This window comes from Octodon degus, unplaced genomic scaffold, assembly GCF_000260255.1.
Source record: "Octodon degus isolate 3935 unplaced genomic scaffold, OctDeg1.0 scaffold00034, whole genome shotgun sequence".
Lineage (NCBI taxonomy): Eukaryota > Metazoa > Chordata > Mammalia > Rodentia > Octodontidae > Octodon > Octodon degus.
The window spans coordinates 16,719,144-16,733,443 of NW_004524610.1; the positions used below are offsets into that span (position 1 = coordinate 16,719,144).

A 14,300-nucleotide genomic window follows, 5' to 3' on the forward strand; every position below is an offset into this window, starting at 1 on the left:
TAAAACTCATGCTATTCAGATGTGTTTGTTGAGTTCATAAACCCAGAGGTGAAAAGCTAGCTCATGCTTTTCAAGAGATGTGAACGTAACACATTATGAATCTTGACACTGATAAATGCAATGGCTGGAAGAATAAGCAGTGCATTGTTTTTCAGGCAAGGAAAGCTGTTTTGAGCGTATAGTGTCCAGATTTGGCACTAACATAACTTATGTTGTGATTGGAGATGGCCGAGATGAGGAGCATGCCGCTAACCAGGTAACTTCACTCTGAACTTTATCTCATTTATCTTCCAGGAAAAGAAAGTTGCTTTGAACGAATAATGCAAAGGTTTGGCAGAAAAGTAGTATATGTTGTAATTGGGGATGGTGTAGAAGAAGAACAGGCAGCAAAAAAGGTAACCTGTCTCAAAACAATGTTGGTGTGATACTCCTAATGCAAGCCTTTTCGTTTGCATTCCCATAGTTTGGCCCAGTGGCAGCTTGACAAGTGATTTAAATTTATGGTTGCAAAGCAGAAAGAGCATGAGAGGGTCCGCACCTACATCCAAGCAAACCATTTGGAGTCTAGCGCTTTTTGCCTGAAATTTGATAGGAAATTGAGGAAAAATTGTTATATTTACTTGTGTGTATTATAAATATATATAACATCATTCACTATATCAGTGAATGGAGAGATAGACAACTCAATGGTCTGTAAGGAAAGTGGAGGAAAAACTACTGTTAAGCACATGACATTTAACAAGAAAGGGACATTTCATGAGCTCATGCAAAAACCACATGAGTGGCTTAGGAGTCACACCCGCTGTGTGGTCCTTATAATTGCCTAGATGTAGGCATGTTCCATGATGAGAAATGCTGTGCGTATGTTTAATAGCTGAAGGAAAAGCTGTTGAAAGAGGTTTTCACAGGCCCATCGGATCTTCTTGTGCCAGCGTGTCTCAGATCTTCCATACAAGTCTCTTGTGTTTCTGTGAGCCAGAGCCATAGGTACTTGACTGAAGCCAAGCAGCTGGCTCGGAAGACACTCAGGTGATCTCAGGCCCTACATATGTATATAATACTTTTAAAGTCTGGTCCATATTTCTGAAGAAAAATCTAAGACACTTAAAAACCATTAAGTGGTAAGTTCAACACTAGTAGAAGAATGATAACAAGATTGGTCTCCCACACTGCAAGATGATCAAACAACACAGCTGGGCTTTCTGGATTCCTCCACTGAAATATAATAAAATAATATCTGTCCAAGATAACATGATAAAGCAGAGCAAAATGACGTAGTATTTTCAAACAATGACATATCACTTTACTTTGTTTCTAATAGAAAGAATGCCACCCTCAGTAGAATGAAGCAATGTAAATCATCATGTAATAAAGTTTTCACCAAATGTGCATTTTCTGGAATTTTTGTCTAAAATCTGTTTTTAAAAAATATGTCACAGTTTCATAGAAAAGTTTACAACTATAATATGAAAAGAAAGGAAATGATTTATCTTTCTGGTAAATTCAGATCAAGCAAAATGAAGGAAGAAAATATGCATCTGCTTTAGAAAGTTTAGGAGCTGTGCTGGCAGTCACACCGGACACTACCCATGTTTTTCCCTCTGATTAAGAGAGCTGGTGACACAGAAAACCCTGGGTGTTAATTATCAGCATCAGTGACTCAAAACAGCATGCTGGCCCCAAGGATGCTCCGAGTGGTCAGGGCTGCAGCCTCAGGAAAGCCAGCCTGCATTCCTGACCCCTTCTGGAGATGTTCACAGGCATATTCCCTGGAAACTTCCTCTGCAACTCATCAGTCCTGAGACCTAGATGTTTTGATTTTCCATATAGCCACCATAACTGCACACAACAAATAGCGGGTTCTCCATGCAACCGCACCATTGCACAACTTTCAGCCTATGAGAAATCCCTGTATATCCAGGAGAGGCAAGTAAAATTTGCTTCCCCAACAACAGCATGTGGCTCTGAAGATGAAAACTAATTAAGTCTACTGTAGATATCCAAAGTGTGGAAGCCAATCTAATGTTATACCTTCTGCTTTACACTAATGCTTCAGGAGAAAAAGGCTGACTCCAAATGGATAAAAGTCTCTGTTAGAATGCCATTTTCAGATAGTAACTTATGTAGGTGCAGTTTTGGTGATGGTGAAGGCTTATAATTCTATTTGGAAATACAGGTGGTTGGTTTCCCTGTTGTCTAGAATGCATGCTTTTCTTTGAATGTAGCAGTAATTGCATGTGGAAAAATACTGAACAATGTTTTGGTATCACAAATAGATCTGAGCTGAATGAACAGAAGGGTGCTTCAATGTAAATTTCCATGCTGTGCTTTAATTTGACCTAAACTTAAGAAAACATATCAAGTTTAGGAATTTCTATTATGGGACTATGTATTAGGAGATGTGTGTGTAGTTTTTAAAATTTTCTAAGAGTCACGTTAACTAAAAGAAATGAAAGATAGGATTAATTTTAATGCATTTTCTTTGGCCCATGTAGCCAAAATATTACATCTTGACACAAAATTAATATAAATTTATTGTGATGGCTATATTCTTTTGCTGTTACTGTTTTAAGATTTTTGACATTCAGACTGTATTATAAACTGGATTAAGTATATTTCAAGTGCTTGTTAGCCACATATAGCAATAACAATCATGATGCTTCATTTTTCAATAAAATTTCTTATTCCTAATATATATTTCCATTATATATGAAAATATTCAATATGTATATGTTCTAGAAGATTTCGTGTAAGCCCAGATTTACGCATAGCACATTTGTTTTGTCAGTTGCTATAGTGCAGGGTTTTCTTTTTTATTATCATTCCCAATGGGATCTTTTTAGACAGATTTTCTCATCACCCCATCTATGAATTTTTTATGCCATAAAAATATACTGGATACCGATATATCTCTGGAGGACCACAAACTATTGCAATGTCTAAGGTTTTTTTAATTTTTTTACCGCCCAAGAAGCCAATTTTATACTCAAGTGGATGATAGCTCTCCTATTGAAAATCCATGCCAGAGTACTGTCTCTAAATTCCATGCCAGTGAAATAAATCAGAACAACTCTACTGGCTTACGTTATTGGTTAGAGCAGACAATTAGGAAAGTTATCATTCCCACAAGTTTTTCCTGCTTGATATAACACAGCTTCAAGGTTTTCTTTTCTCTGGAGGAGAGAATTCATTCTCCTTACACAGACAAGACATCTTGTGCTTAGGACCTTTATGGGTTTGTTTGTCTCTGAAAGGTGGAGAGTTGTACTGATGAAAACTTGCTTTCCATAAGCTAGAGAGGGTTTTCCTCCCTACAGGCTTTCCCAGGTGCTGATGTTAATAGTAAGATTTGTGCAGAGTAAAGATTAAACTGCCCACAAACGTCTCAGTATTTGCTTTGATATCATTAAAATCCAGTTCAGATCTATTTTTCTGTGGTCATAACCGTGCTATGTTGGTGCTGCAAAATGTTCAAATGTGTTTTTCCCTCCACTAAACTTTCTCCCTTGAACCTGGGTGGACGGAACGTCCTTGTGTGTGCTGGCGCTTCTGTGGGACGATCGCTATGACCTCTCTCCATTCTTCATCTCGCCCCTCCTCTCCCCCAACCCTTCCTCTCTGTTAATCACACAGCACAACATGCCCTTTTGGAGGATATCAAGTCACTCGGACCTCTTGGCTCTACATCAAGCACTGGAATTAGAGTATTTGTAACTGTGTTCTCTAGCTGGAGATCCACTTTTTTATATTTCAAGTACACTGAATTTTTATGTGTGATTCAATGCCTCTGGCTCTACACATATAAATTGTCTTAAAGGATGAAATCATACTTGGAATGAGAATTCCGGAATGAAGAATTCAGATTACTGAATGGAATTAAACTTTAGTGCTACAGAAAGGAAACTCTATGGTCTTATATTTACAACACGGTAATGGTTTAAAAAATCTATGGAGGTTGCTGGTGCACATGGAATGAGTCCCAACTGGAATGAACAGCTTTAGCAAAGAACTCTCAAGCCTCCCACACAGCAACACCTGAGCTCCGTGTGACAAGGTGATCAACAACATTCCTCAAAATGGGAGACGCTCTCAGCCCTGAGGTTTGAATATGACTTTAGCCTACCTAGCCCAGAAAATCTGAATTGGAATGCACTCAGACTTATAAGGACAGTCTTCTCTAGACCTGTAATTTGTGTAAATTATTGATGAAAATAATTTACTGAGACTTTATTAGCAGCTGACTTTGAAAGTGGATGCAATTTTTCTTTCATTTGGTGGGGAGGGGAGAGGGAAGGGAGATGGGAATATAATATTGTCTCTTTTTTAAGTTTGGCAAACAGAATGTTCATACTGACGTGTTGTGCCTTAAAGACAAGACAGCATTTGTGTGTTACCATGTAACTTTGGTTTAAAAAAAAACCTCTGTAGATAAAAAAAAGCAAAAAAAAAAATTGTAATAATTCTTAACATGACCAAATTTAAAATTAAAGCTATCAAAGTTTATTACTATATAAAAAAGAAACCAAGTATTTGTTGCAAAAAAAACCCTATCAGTAGCAATAAAGTGAAGCTTATATTGTATTTGGGTTCTTAATAATTCCAGTAATTGTATGAGGCAACTCTCTGTGCATCCAGCCATACAGAGAAGGTTTGGGAGAAACGGGACCTTTACTTGGAAAGCAAAATTTACACAGAAGTCTCAAGGATCCTTTCTACAGTTCTACTGAAGAAAGCCTAAGAGCCATATTCTTGACAAGTTGCAGTTTTGAGTTTGAGACTTTTGATTTATAAATTGTCTAGAGAAGTACCTGACTATGAAAATTATTTCCAGTCATCAATCAAATATCTTTAGAATATGCTGTAGACATAACTTCAAATTTACACTGAGTGAATATGCCTTAAATATAATACAACTAAGTACATTTATTCCCAATGCCACTTGAGAAAGGGAAGTATCCCCAGTCATGAAAGGTGGGTGCACCAGATAACTTCCAAGGAATGAAGTGAGTCTATAAAAATTTCACCCAGAATATCACCATAAACTGAATTAGCAAGTGAGCCAGATTTTGGCAGCTTCATCAAATGACAACATTGAAATAGTACTGGTTCCCTGTCTTAACACATCCATCCAAGGTCTCCACATTACAGACTTGGATGTGTTGGGTTTTGCCCGTACTGTTACTGAACAACAGAGTGCTTTCATTGCAAGGAGGACCTGTTATTGTTGTGTTTGCATGTTGTTTTCTTCATTGATATGTAGCCCGTGTTGGAAACATGGTACAGGTTTTCCTGTCATTTTTTATGACATGATTTCCCTTGTAGAAATTTTAAGACTTTGAGATCTAAAGTATTCTAGGGGCTTCTGCACATGCAGCTGTGCATTGAAAATAGCACGATGTGAGTGCTGGAGAGTCCAGCTAGGAGTCGGGGTCTCTAACTAGAGGTTGGTTCACAATGGGCCATCAACAGAGGCTTCTGAGTTCTAGATGAGGTCACTTCTTGGCTCCTAGGTCACTACATGCACTATGGAGAGACAGTTTTATTTGGTTAGACCCTAAACCTGCATTTCTTCATTGACTTCTGAGGCCACGTTTATGATGGGCAGACAGGTAATGAGATCTCAATTGCCTATATTCATCAGATAAACTTTGCACTTTCAATGGGGCTGCCCTTACCCCAAGTACTACAGCAAGCAAATTATGGTTGGAATCTTTTTATAATACTATTACTCAAACAATAATACATTGTATACTTCTGTTGACCTCTACTTTGAAAATAGCAATTAGAAAAATTAAAGAGTTGGAATTGATTCTCAGTACTTTTACATGCTAAGATCTGTAATACTTATCATCATGAATAAAACAAGCTATTTTTGCTTTATAGCCAGCTTCTTTAAAACACAGAACTATGGCACTATGTCTAAATTCTTGATTCAATTTTTATACCAAGGAAGCAAGTCCTCCTGTGTTGCTAAAGGTTCAGGTACCTAAAGAACCAACACAAAGCTGCCTAATAGGCTCTAGCCTCTCCCAGTGCTGTTTTACACACACACGCACGCACACACACACACACACACACACACACACAAACTTGAACCTAACATTGGCATAGAACAGCTTGGGAGACCCCAGTAAACCACGGCGGGCACAGCATGGTCACATGACGTGAGTGTGCTAAAAGTAGAGCCCTGTTCTGCCCATGTTAGGAAAAGGAAGTCCTCTTTGTTGCTGGTCAGAAGAACAAAACAAACCAGCAAATAAAAAACTAGCTCTTTGCCAGTTCTATTTACACGTGGAATATTGTGCCTTATTGTAAACTAGTTTGAAACATCCTCTGTAACTAAAATGGATTTTTGACTATTAAATATATAAAGTTGATCTGTTACTCAGAAAGATAACCACCTTCTGTTGCACCTTAAAATATTTCAAGGCTGTGTAATCTTAGTAACAAAATAGGCGGCCTGGCTATGACGTTATAGAATAGGACAAAGGCACTATATCCCTGAAAAATGTATACATCAAATTCAGAGGCAAAATATTTTAGAATCGCATAGTTTATTCACAAAGAAATGAATAACTGTCCCTAAAAATGTTGTTTTTTTTTCATCTCTGGTCAGCTAAGATTCAAAATAATATCAACAGCATGCTCCACAATGAAGTTGTTTTTATAAAGCACATTTGTCTGTGACACGCCTACATTCTCAGTGAATGTGGCATTTAGTATTTCTTTTAAAACAAACTTAAGCATGAGGAGCCAACGTTTCATTTTGACTCCCAACTATGATAGCATTCTGGAAATCTCCAGTCAAAGTCAAGGTATTCTGTTATGTATTAGTAAAGTATAGATTATTGGGGCCTACATAATTTAAAGAAATGTAAATTAATATTAAAAGCTTGTAAAAATATGTACATCTTTACTATTTCTCAATAAATACCTTTGCAAATGTTTCTGTTTTCTTCACCCTTCCATTTGGTAGAGGATGTGTATATTTAGTATGATGCTAAACCATGTACATTTTTTATTTACGTCTCTTGATGTATGTAGTTGTTCCTGCCTGTGCCTATATTGCACAATTTGTGATTGAGACAACTTGGATATAACACAGTAAAATGTTTCTAACTCTTTAAAGTGGCTGGTTTACTAAGGAGATATGGGTTGTATAGATTTTTGCATATAGGTGGTTTTATTTGAGTAGAAAGCATATTGTAGCCACAGTTCATTAAAGTGTTCCCTGTAGGTGAACGGACTGTTATAAGATATGAATTATAGTTTACAAGAGTCTTTCAAGAGAATAAAGGAGTATTTTTCTGAAATGGACTTAGCTGCTCCTTTATCATCTTGTGTATAGTATTGCTTTTCTTTGTAAATCTGTTGTTCGCATGCAAATCAGAGGCAAATGTCAAAGCAACTTCTGCTCATTTGCAGCATTTTTAAAATCTACCCTCCAAATTAGCAAACTTCGAGTGGAAATATGTGAGAGTATTCTGATGAGCAAAGAGCCTTATGCCCTACCAAAATTACCGAGGGTTGACAAGAATACAAGAAGTACACTTAAACTGACCAAACTTTATATCCTCTTTCATCTGTCTACCTTTGAGCTTGAGTTCCTGAGGAAGATTAAATTTCGTGTGTCACATTCCAGTCCTCCCCTGCACTCCAATCAGGTGTATTCCCATCTTTATTTGGTTCACCTGTTTAGAAGAAAGATCCTCTCCAAGCACAGTGTCCAACCAGGGCTTCTGCTTCTGTCTGTTTACAGTGCGTGTCTCCCAGGCAGTCACTGTCATCTTTTCCCACCTCGATCACGACACAAGGCTCTAGCTGGTGTCCTGCAGTGGCCCTCACACCCCATAGTCAGTGTATCTCAGCGCAGGAACCAGGTTGAGCCTGAGATGCTGTCCCTCCTCTTTCCCAGAAACCCAACCCAGCACAATGGCATCTGGTCATACAGTGTAAACTGTGGAAGGCCTCTGAGAAGGACCTCGGGATCGTAAGCTGCACCTCACCATGTGCGTCTGTTTTATTTTGGTAGTTGCACACTGCCAAACAGGCACCTTTGCATCTATGGTACCCACCTGCACCCACCTACTGCAGGGCACCATCATTTGCTACTCATTCTGTAGGAGAAGGCTTCCATTCCACCGTCTGCAGCACTTGTACTCTGAGTTTCCTCCGGGTCTTTACTCAAAGGCCTCCTTGGATCTGAATGGGTCTCTCTCTATAAAATTACACGAACTTTCTTGGAACTCCCCATAGCTCTACTTTACCATTGGACTATACTGAATCCTCAGGTTTCTCTAACATATTGTGTGCCATCATTTATCATATATGGCTCTCCTGTGACAAATGTGCTCTGTGAAGACATAGGTTTGTTTTGCTCGATTCATTTCTGCATAGCCACTGTTTACAGAAGTGCCTGACATATAGTAGGCACTCAGAGTATTTATTGAATGAATGCTTAAGCCATAGGAGAACATGTATATGATCATGAGTAAGGGTGAAAGAGACTTGCACTGATAGAGCTACGTTGCTGGTGGGCAAAAACAAAACACACAGGTAAGTTTGGATAAAAATGATGCACGTTATTACAACTTACTTGTTTGTTGATCTACTAATTTATGAAAAACAAGAGCAAGGAGAGAAATAAACAAATATGTGCTTGGAGAAGGGTTATTTATCACCTGAGAATGCAGTGCTGGATAAAAGTCCAGATGATGAAGCGACGGCATCCTTACCTCTCTTTTTTATTTTAAAAAGTATGCATTATCAGTAGATTTAGTGACTTAAGTTAAGGTCACAAAAATATCATGTAAAAAGCACATCTGTCTGTAAGCTCTACGATTCATGCTTTTGGGTCCCTGAAATTAAAAAAAAAAGAATTATTTCTCTTCATTAACAAGATATAGCTATTATTTAATATCTGTGCATATTTTTATATTTAAGAAAAAAAGTTATTTGACATCCTCCTATAACTGCTCTAATACACAAGCCAATACTTAAGTCTGTCTTAACAGGGTCAGAGTTAACTCTTGGAGTCCACTGTGGCCTGGAGGGTGCTTCCTCAGAACAGCAAGAGGAGGAGAATGTTCACTGTGCCCAAGTTCTAACTTCAAATGAGAAGGCTCACCATGACTAGTGCAAGTTTACCCAGAGCTCTCCAGGGATCACGTTAGCACACATTATATTTTAAAAAACGATCAAATATAATATGCTAAGGAGTCACTGACAATCAGATTACTCTATACAAGCCAGATAGTTTTGTGCCTGAAACTTATCTTGGAGACATCTTCCCAACACTGTCTCTGTGACTGTCTTATGCCGTCTTGGTATCTTCTTTTATGTATAGCAGCTGCTATTATGAAGTCACTTGAATTCTCAGCGGAGCCTTCAGTGGAAAGGATGGTGTGTGGATCAGAGGAAGCACCTAGTAAATCTCTACGGCAGCACCGCCGAGAGGGAGGGCTTCAGTCGAGGCACAGCTGCACGGCAAATTGCTTGTGGAGGCGCCGAGCCAGCCTTTAGACAGAAGAGTCCTTGAGATCATGATTCCCACACTGCACCTTGAAGAACAAGAGGAAAAACGTCACAGCAAGGGGACAGGGCTGGTAGCGTCTGTACAATGTAGAAAGTAGGAAGGGGGAGGGATGGTGTAGTTAAGGAATTGCAAATAATCCTGGTTTATGGAGCATTAGAGGGAGCAGGGAACAGTAAAAAGACTCCAAAAACTAAACGAAGCCAGATCATGACAATTTTTAATATGCTGATATCTTTGATTTTGTCCTATGATCAGTAAGCATCAAGTGACAGGATCAGAAAGCGAGGATTTATGTGTCCAGCTCTGTGCTTTGTGGTGGTTACTGTGGTCACAGTGCGAGGGGTCTAAAAGGCTGGCACTGGATGGCAAAGTGTTACGGAGTCCTGGAAGAGGCTACAATCCTAACTGTGGAAAGAAGCACATGGATTTAAAGGAACTAATGTGTTCACAATAATTAGAATCCAGTAGCTGGTGCTGCTCCTGCTCGCAGTGTCAGACAAACCCAGCCTGGCCTCTCGGTGTCTGGCCTGGGGAGTCTGGGAGACAGAGTGCAGTTCTCGAGAGATCAGAAACACACAAGAAGAAACAGATTCTCCTTGCTGTGGTCCTGTGTCTGCTAGGCTTGCCTCTGAAGGGAAGTGTTGAGTCCTGTAGTTTACATTGTTAATTTCACAGAGTATAATTGTCTTACATGTTTTATGTGTTCTCTGACTCATTAATCTGGTTTTTCAATGTGTATATATGATGATTAACATTATAAGTTCTTATAAGGTAAATAAATCAATGTAATACTGGAAAAATAAAAGCATGTGGAAAGAAGGAGGGAAGGGAAGTGAAATGAAATGTGTTATGTATGGGTACCAATTCCCCACAGTGAGCATAATCGCTTTGTACTAGAAACATTGAACTAATAACAATCTAAAAAAAGTAAAAATGCAAAAATAACAATGTCAGTTTGGAATTAATTGAGCCAAAAATAGAGTTGTCCAGTAGGAAGCTGGATTTGTGGCAACTTGCAAGGTTTGCTGGTAAATACCTAGCCAGGCCACCACTGAGTGACAGTGTGAGCACTAAGTGAAATACTAAATAATTAAATCTTATTCATTAGTCATGTAGAAAACACCATTTATGCAAATGTGAATGGCCCCAGGGGTGTACAAGCTGTTATTCAAACATATAGTATTTAAATTTTTTCAAAATTACTATAAAAGACACACAGCCACTAAGCCCACTCAAAATAGTGACCCCCTTTTGGGACACAATTATCCCACTATTCTTGCCAGTTTCTGAAGCAGTTCTGGAAGGCCTCTTTCCTGAATGTCTTTAGTTGCTATTGTGACTGCCTAGAAGTTCTAAGTCAATTCAAAAGTTTACTTTTCAAGGTCATTTTAACTTTGGAAAAAGCCAGAACTCACGTGGTACCTGATCCAGTAGAAAAGATGGGTGAAAAAATACTGTAATGATGTTATTTGACAGAAATTTTTGTGTTTGCTTAGTCAAGGAGGATGAACAATACAGTAAATGATTATATTTTTAAAATTTTTAGATTTTCTTCCCAAACCATAGCATATATTGTACATTTTGGATCTTATTTACTCACACATTTTTTCATACTGTGGAGACAATACAATGTTTATTCATATGAGTCTGATTTATTTGACTTATAGGTATGGTCTCTAATTGTATCCATTTATGTATAAAAGTCTCAAGGTTATCCTTCATTATGGCTGAGTAGTACTCCAATGTATAAAAAAAAAACACATCTTTTTTTATTCATTCCTAGATTGGTGGGCCTCTGGATTGTTTCCAAGATTTAGCTTTTACAAATTGTGAAATTGTACTGCTGGTAACACAGGTGCACATATATTGCTGTGATATAATGCTTTCAGTTCTTCTGCAAAAATAGCCAGAGTAGGAATAGCTGGTTCAAAAGGGACCTCCCATCCTAGTTTGTTTGTTTTTTTTAATTGAAGAATGAAAGGAAACGTTATATGTGCACATAAAGAAGTAAAAATGCAAAAATAAAAATGTCAATTTGAAATTAATTGAGCCAAAAGTAGAGTTGCCCAGTAGGAAGCTGGATTTGGAAAAAAAATTACTGTATACTCATGTAGAAAAAGTTTTACAGTAAAAGATACAGTGCCACTGATATCCCTGAAAATACTCAAAATCCTTCCCCTGCTTTGAACAGTTACCCTGTCATTCTTAGCAATGGATTTTTAACTGCAATAAGTGTTTTTATTAATCAAAATTTAACCATAATTTTTGAGCGCTTCTTATAAAATGTACAAGTAATATCCCCATAGAAAATTATATGAGGGTGCCAGTTGACTTAACATCATGATTTTTCTCATCCTCTGCCTTAGTCCACTTTACAGTAAAGATAAACTAGCAATACATCCAGATTTACAAACCTGAATAAATTTGAAATAAGCCACTGCTTACTTCAGTTACTTATTTTCATGACTTCCATTACTCTGTGAAGTAAGTCTTTGCTAGCTTCCATCAGCTAGGACACAAATTGAACACTCTTAATTAAATTGGCAAGGAAAGCAAACATACTAGGGAAAGAGCTCCAAAACAGAATGTAGCTGATTTAGTCACTCGTTCTTAGATCAATGTATTAAAAAAACACGGTGATCATTAGAAAAAATTATGATGGAGTAAATTATTCTATGAGAGTGGTAGTAGCCTCTAGTTGAAGAACAGAAAGTAAGGTGAATTTCAGACGCACACCTGTAAAAGCATTGTATTTGGTTCGTGAAATTAACCAAAGTCCACATCAGTTATGAGAGCTGCAGGGGTGGAATCAGAAAAACGCTAGAGGAACAGGAAGGAAGTTAAACTTTGAAGAGACTGATAACAGTACAAGAGCTTCCTGTATTTTGCCACATGTTTTTGAACATTTTTGAATCCCGGGCCTTCACATCAAGCTGTTTCCTCAACATCCCCCACCCCTTATTTTTGAGATGGGGTCTTGCTAAGTTACCTGGGCTGGGGTTGAACTTCCTGGCTTGGCCTCACAGAGGGCTGGGATGATGACGTGCGCCACTGTGCTAGGCTTTGATACCTCACTTAGTTAACCCACTCCTGAAACTTGATATTATTATATGTCATTATTTTCATTGTATAAGGTAACTGGCCATCCCCAGGTCATCTGTTGTGTGGGTGGCACAGACAGAGTTGGAATGCAGGCTGGTTCGATGGGATTTCCTGGACTCCCAAGTTGGCTCCTTGCGCTGAATCTGCTGTTCGTTTACTGCAGTTCAGTTGCTCAGCGCCCAGAGTGAGATCTAATGAAAAAAGCAGGTGCAAATGAAAGCCAAGGAGCAAACTGTTATCTTCTCTCCCCGTAGACACAAATGCCATCTAAGTCACTTTTGCGTTGCCTTTGTGAGAAATGGCCCCTGTGCAGAAGAAATCTTATTTTTTCAACTAAGTGACAAATCTTTAGCTAATGACTTGTCTTGGCATTGCAATTGTCCTCAGCACCTTCTGAAGACCCAGGATTAATGCTCCTGAATTGGTTAAGATTTAGGTGAGAACATATTTTATAGATTACTTTTTAAGAATACCATTTCTGGGCACAACACACATGTCAATAGGGCTTAGCACCTGCCTTGTGGGCGGCCTGATATGAAGCATGATCCTAACAAGGGTCCCAGACACATGGTTGACCAGAATGGGAAGGAGGAAGGTTCTGGACTGTGTGACATGGGGAACAGAAATCCTACTGGAGAGATGTCTGGAAGGTGTTTGCAAGGAAGTTCGTAAAGGATAAGAGCAGAATATATCTTTTATAAGCAAAAACTCGACCAGTTTTATATCTTTTCTAAAATTCTTTAATGTAATGATTTTTAAAACTTGAGTAAAATAATAGTAAAAGTTACAGTCTTGGTCATTTCTAAGAGTACCATCAGTGAGTTTGTTTGTGCAGTCATCGCTACCCTCCACCTGCAGAACTCTTCCACCTTGCTGCGACTTTGTGTGCATTGAACATTGATTTCCCATTGTCTCTTCCCTGTACTCCTTGGTAACTATCAGTCTACTTTCTGCCACTAAGAATTTGACTACAGAAGCAGAATTATGCAATATTTACTCTTATGTGTTTATTTCTCTTAACACAATGACCACAAAGCCCACACTTGTTATAGCCTATATTAATATTTTTTTTTTGTTTTTTGAGACTCAATATTAGTCTATTGTATGCTACACTATACTTTGATGATAAATTTGTTTACTTATGGGCAATTAGGTTCTTCCTATTTCAAATAAAAGTCCTATGATTGTAGAAATATCTCTGAATTTCCACTATAATTTCTTTCTTTCTTTCTTTCTTTCTTTCTTTCTTTCTTTCTTTCTTTCTTTCTTTCTTTCTTTCTTTCTGCAGTACTGGAGATTGAACTCAGGCCCTTGCACTTGCCAGGGAAGTACTTATTCCACTGAGCCATCTCCCCAGTCCCCTCCACTGTAAACTCTTTGGGCTATCTATCCAGAAGAAAATTCTTTGGTCAAATGTTAATTCAATGTTTAATGTTTTGAAGATTTGCTGTGCTATTTTATTGTGACAGATAAGCCATCAGAAATTTTCCTCAATAGCTCACAAGGGTTCAAATTTTTTCTACATCTTGACAAATACTTATTTTCTGCTTTCTTCTTTTCTTCCTCTTCTTCTTCTTCTTCTTCTTCTTCTTCTTCTTCTTCTTCTTCTTCTTCTTCTTCTTCTTCTTCTTCTTCTTCTTCTTCTTCTTCCTCTCTCTCTTCT

The 14,300-nt window shown here is 38.1% G+C and overlaps 1 protein-coding gene across 7 annotated transcripts in view; it reads left to right on the forward strand.

Annotated features, from left to right (window-relative positions):
* Positions 1-6,085, forward strand: part of Eya4 (EYA transcriptional coactivator and phosphatase 4) — a 286,279-nt gene extending 280,194 nt beyond the window's left edge. For 6 of the 7 annotated variants that reach the window (XM_023714196.1, XM_023714198.1, XM_023714200.1 and 3 more), the window contains 2 exons: positions 295-395; positions 3,634-6,085. In XM_023714196.1, coding sequence (XP_023569964.1) covers positions 295-395; positions 3,634-3,714 — 182 coding nt within the window. In that variant the 3' untranslated portion in view covers positions 3,715-6,085. Of the gene's footprint in view, positions 1-155; positions 257-294; positions 396-3,633 lie in introns of all 7 variants that reach the window. The other variant, XM_023714199.1, reaches the window with a different exon arrangement.
* The last annotated feature ends 8,215 nt before the right edge of the window (positions 6,086-14,300 follow it).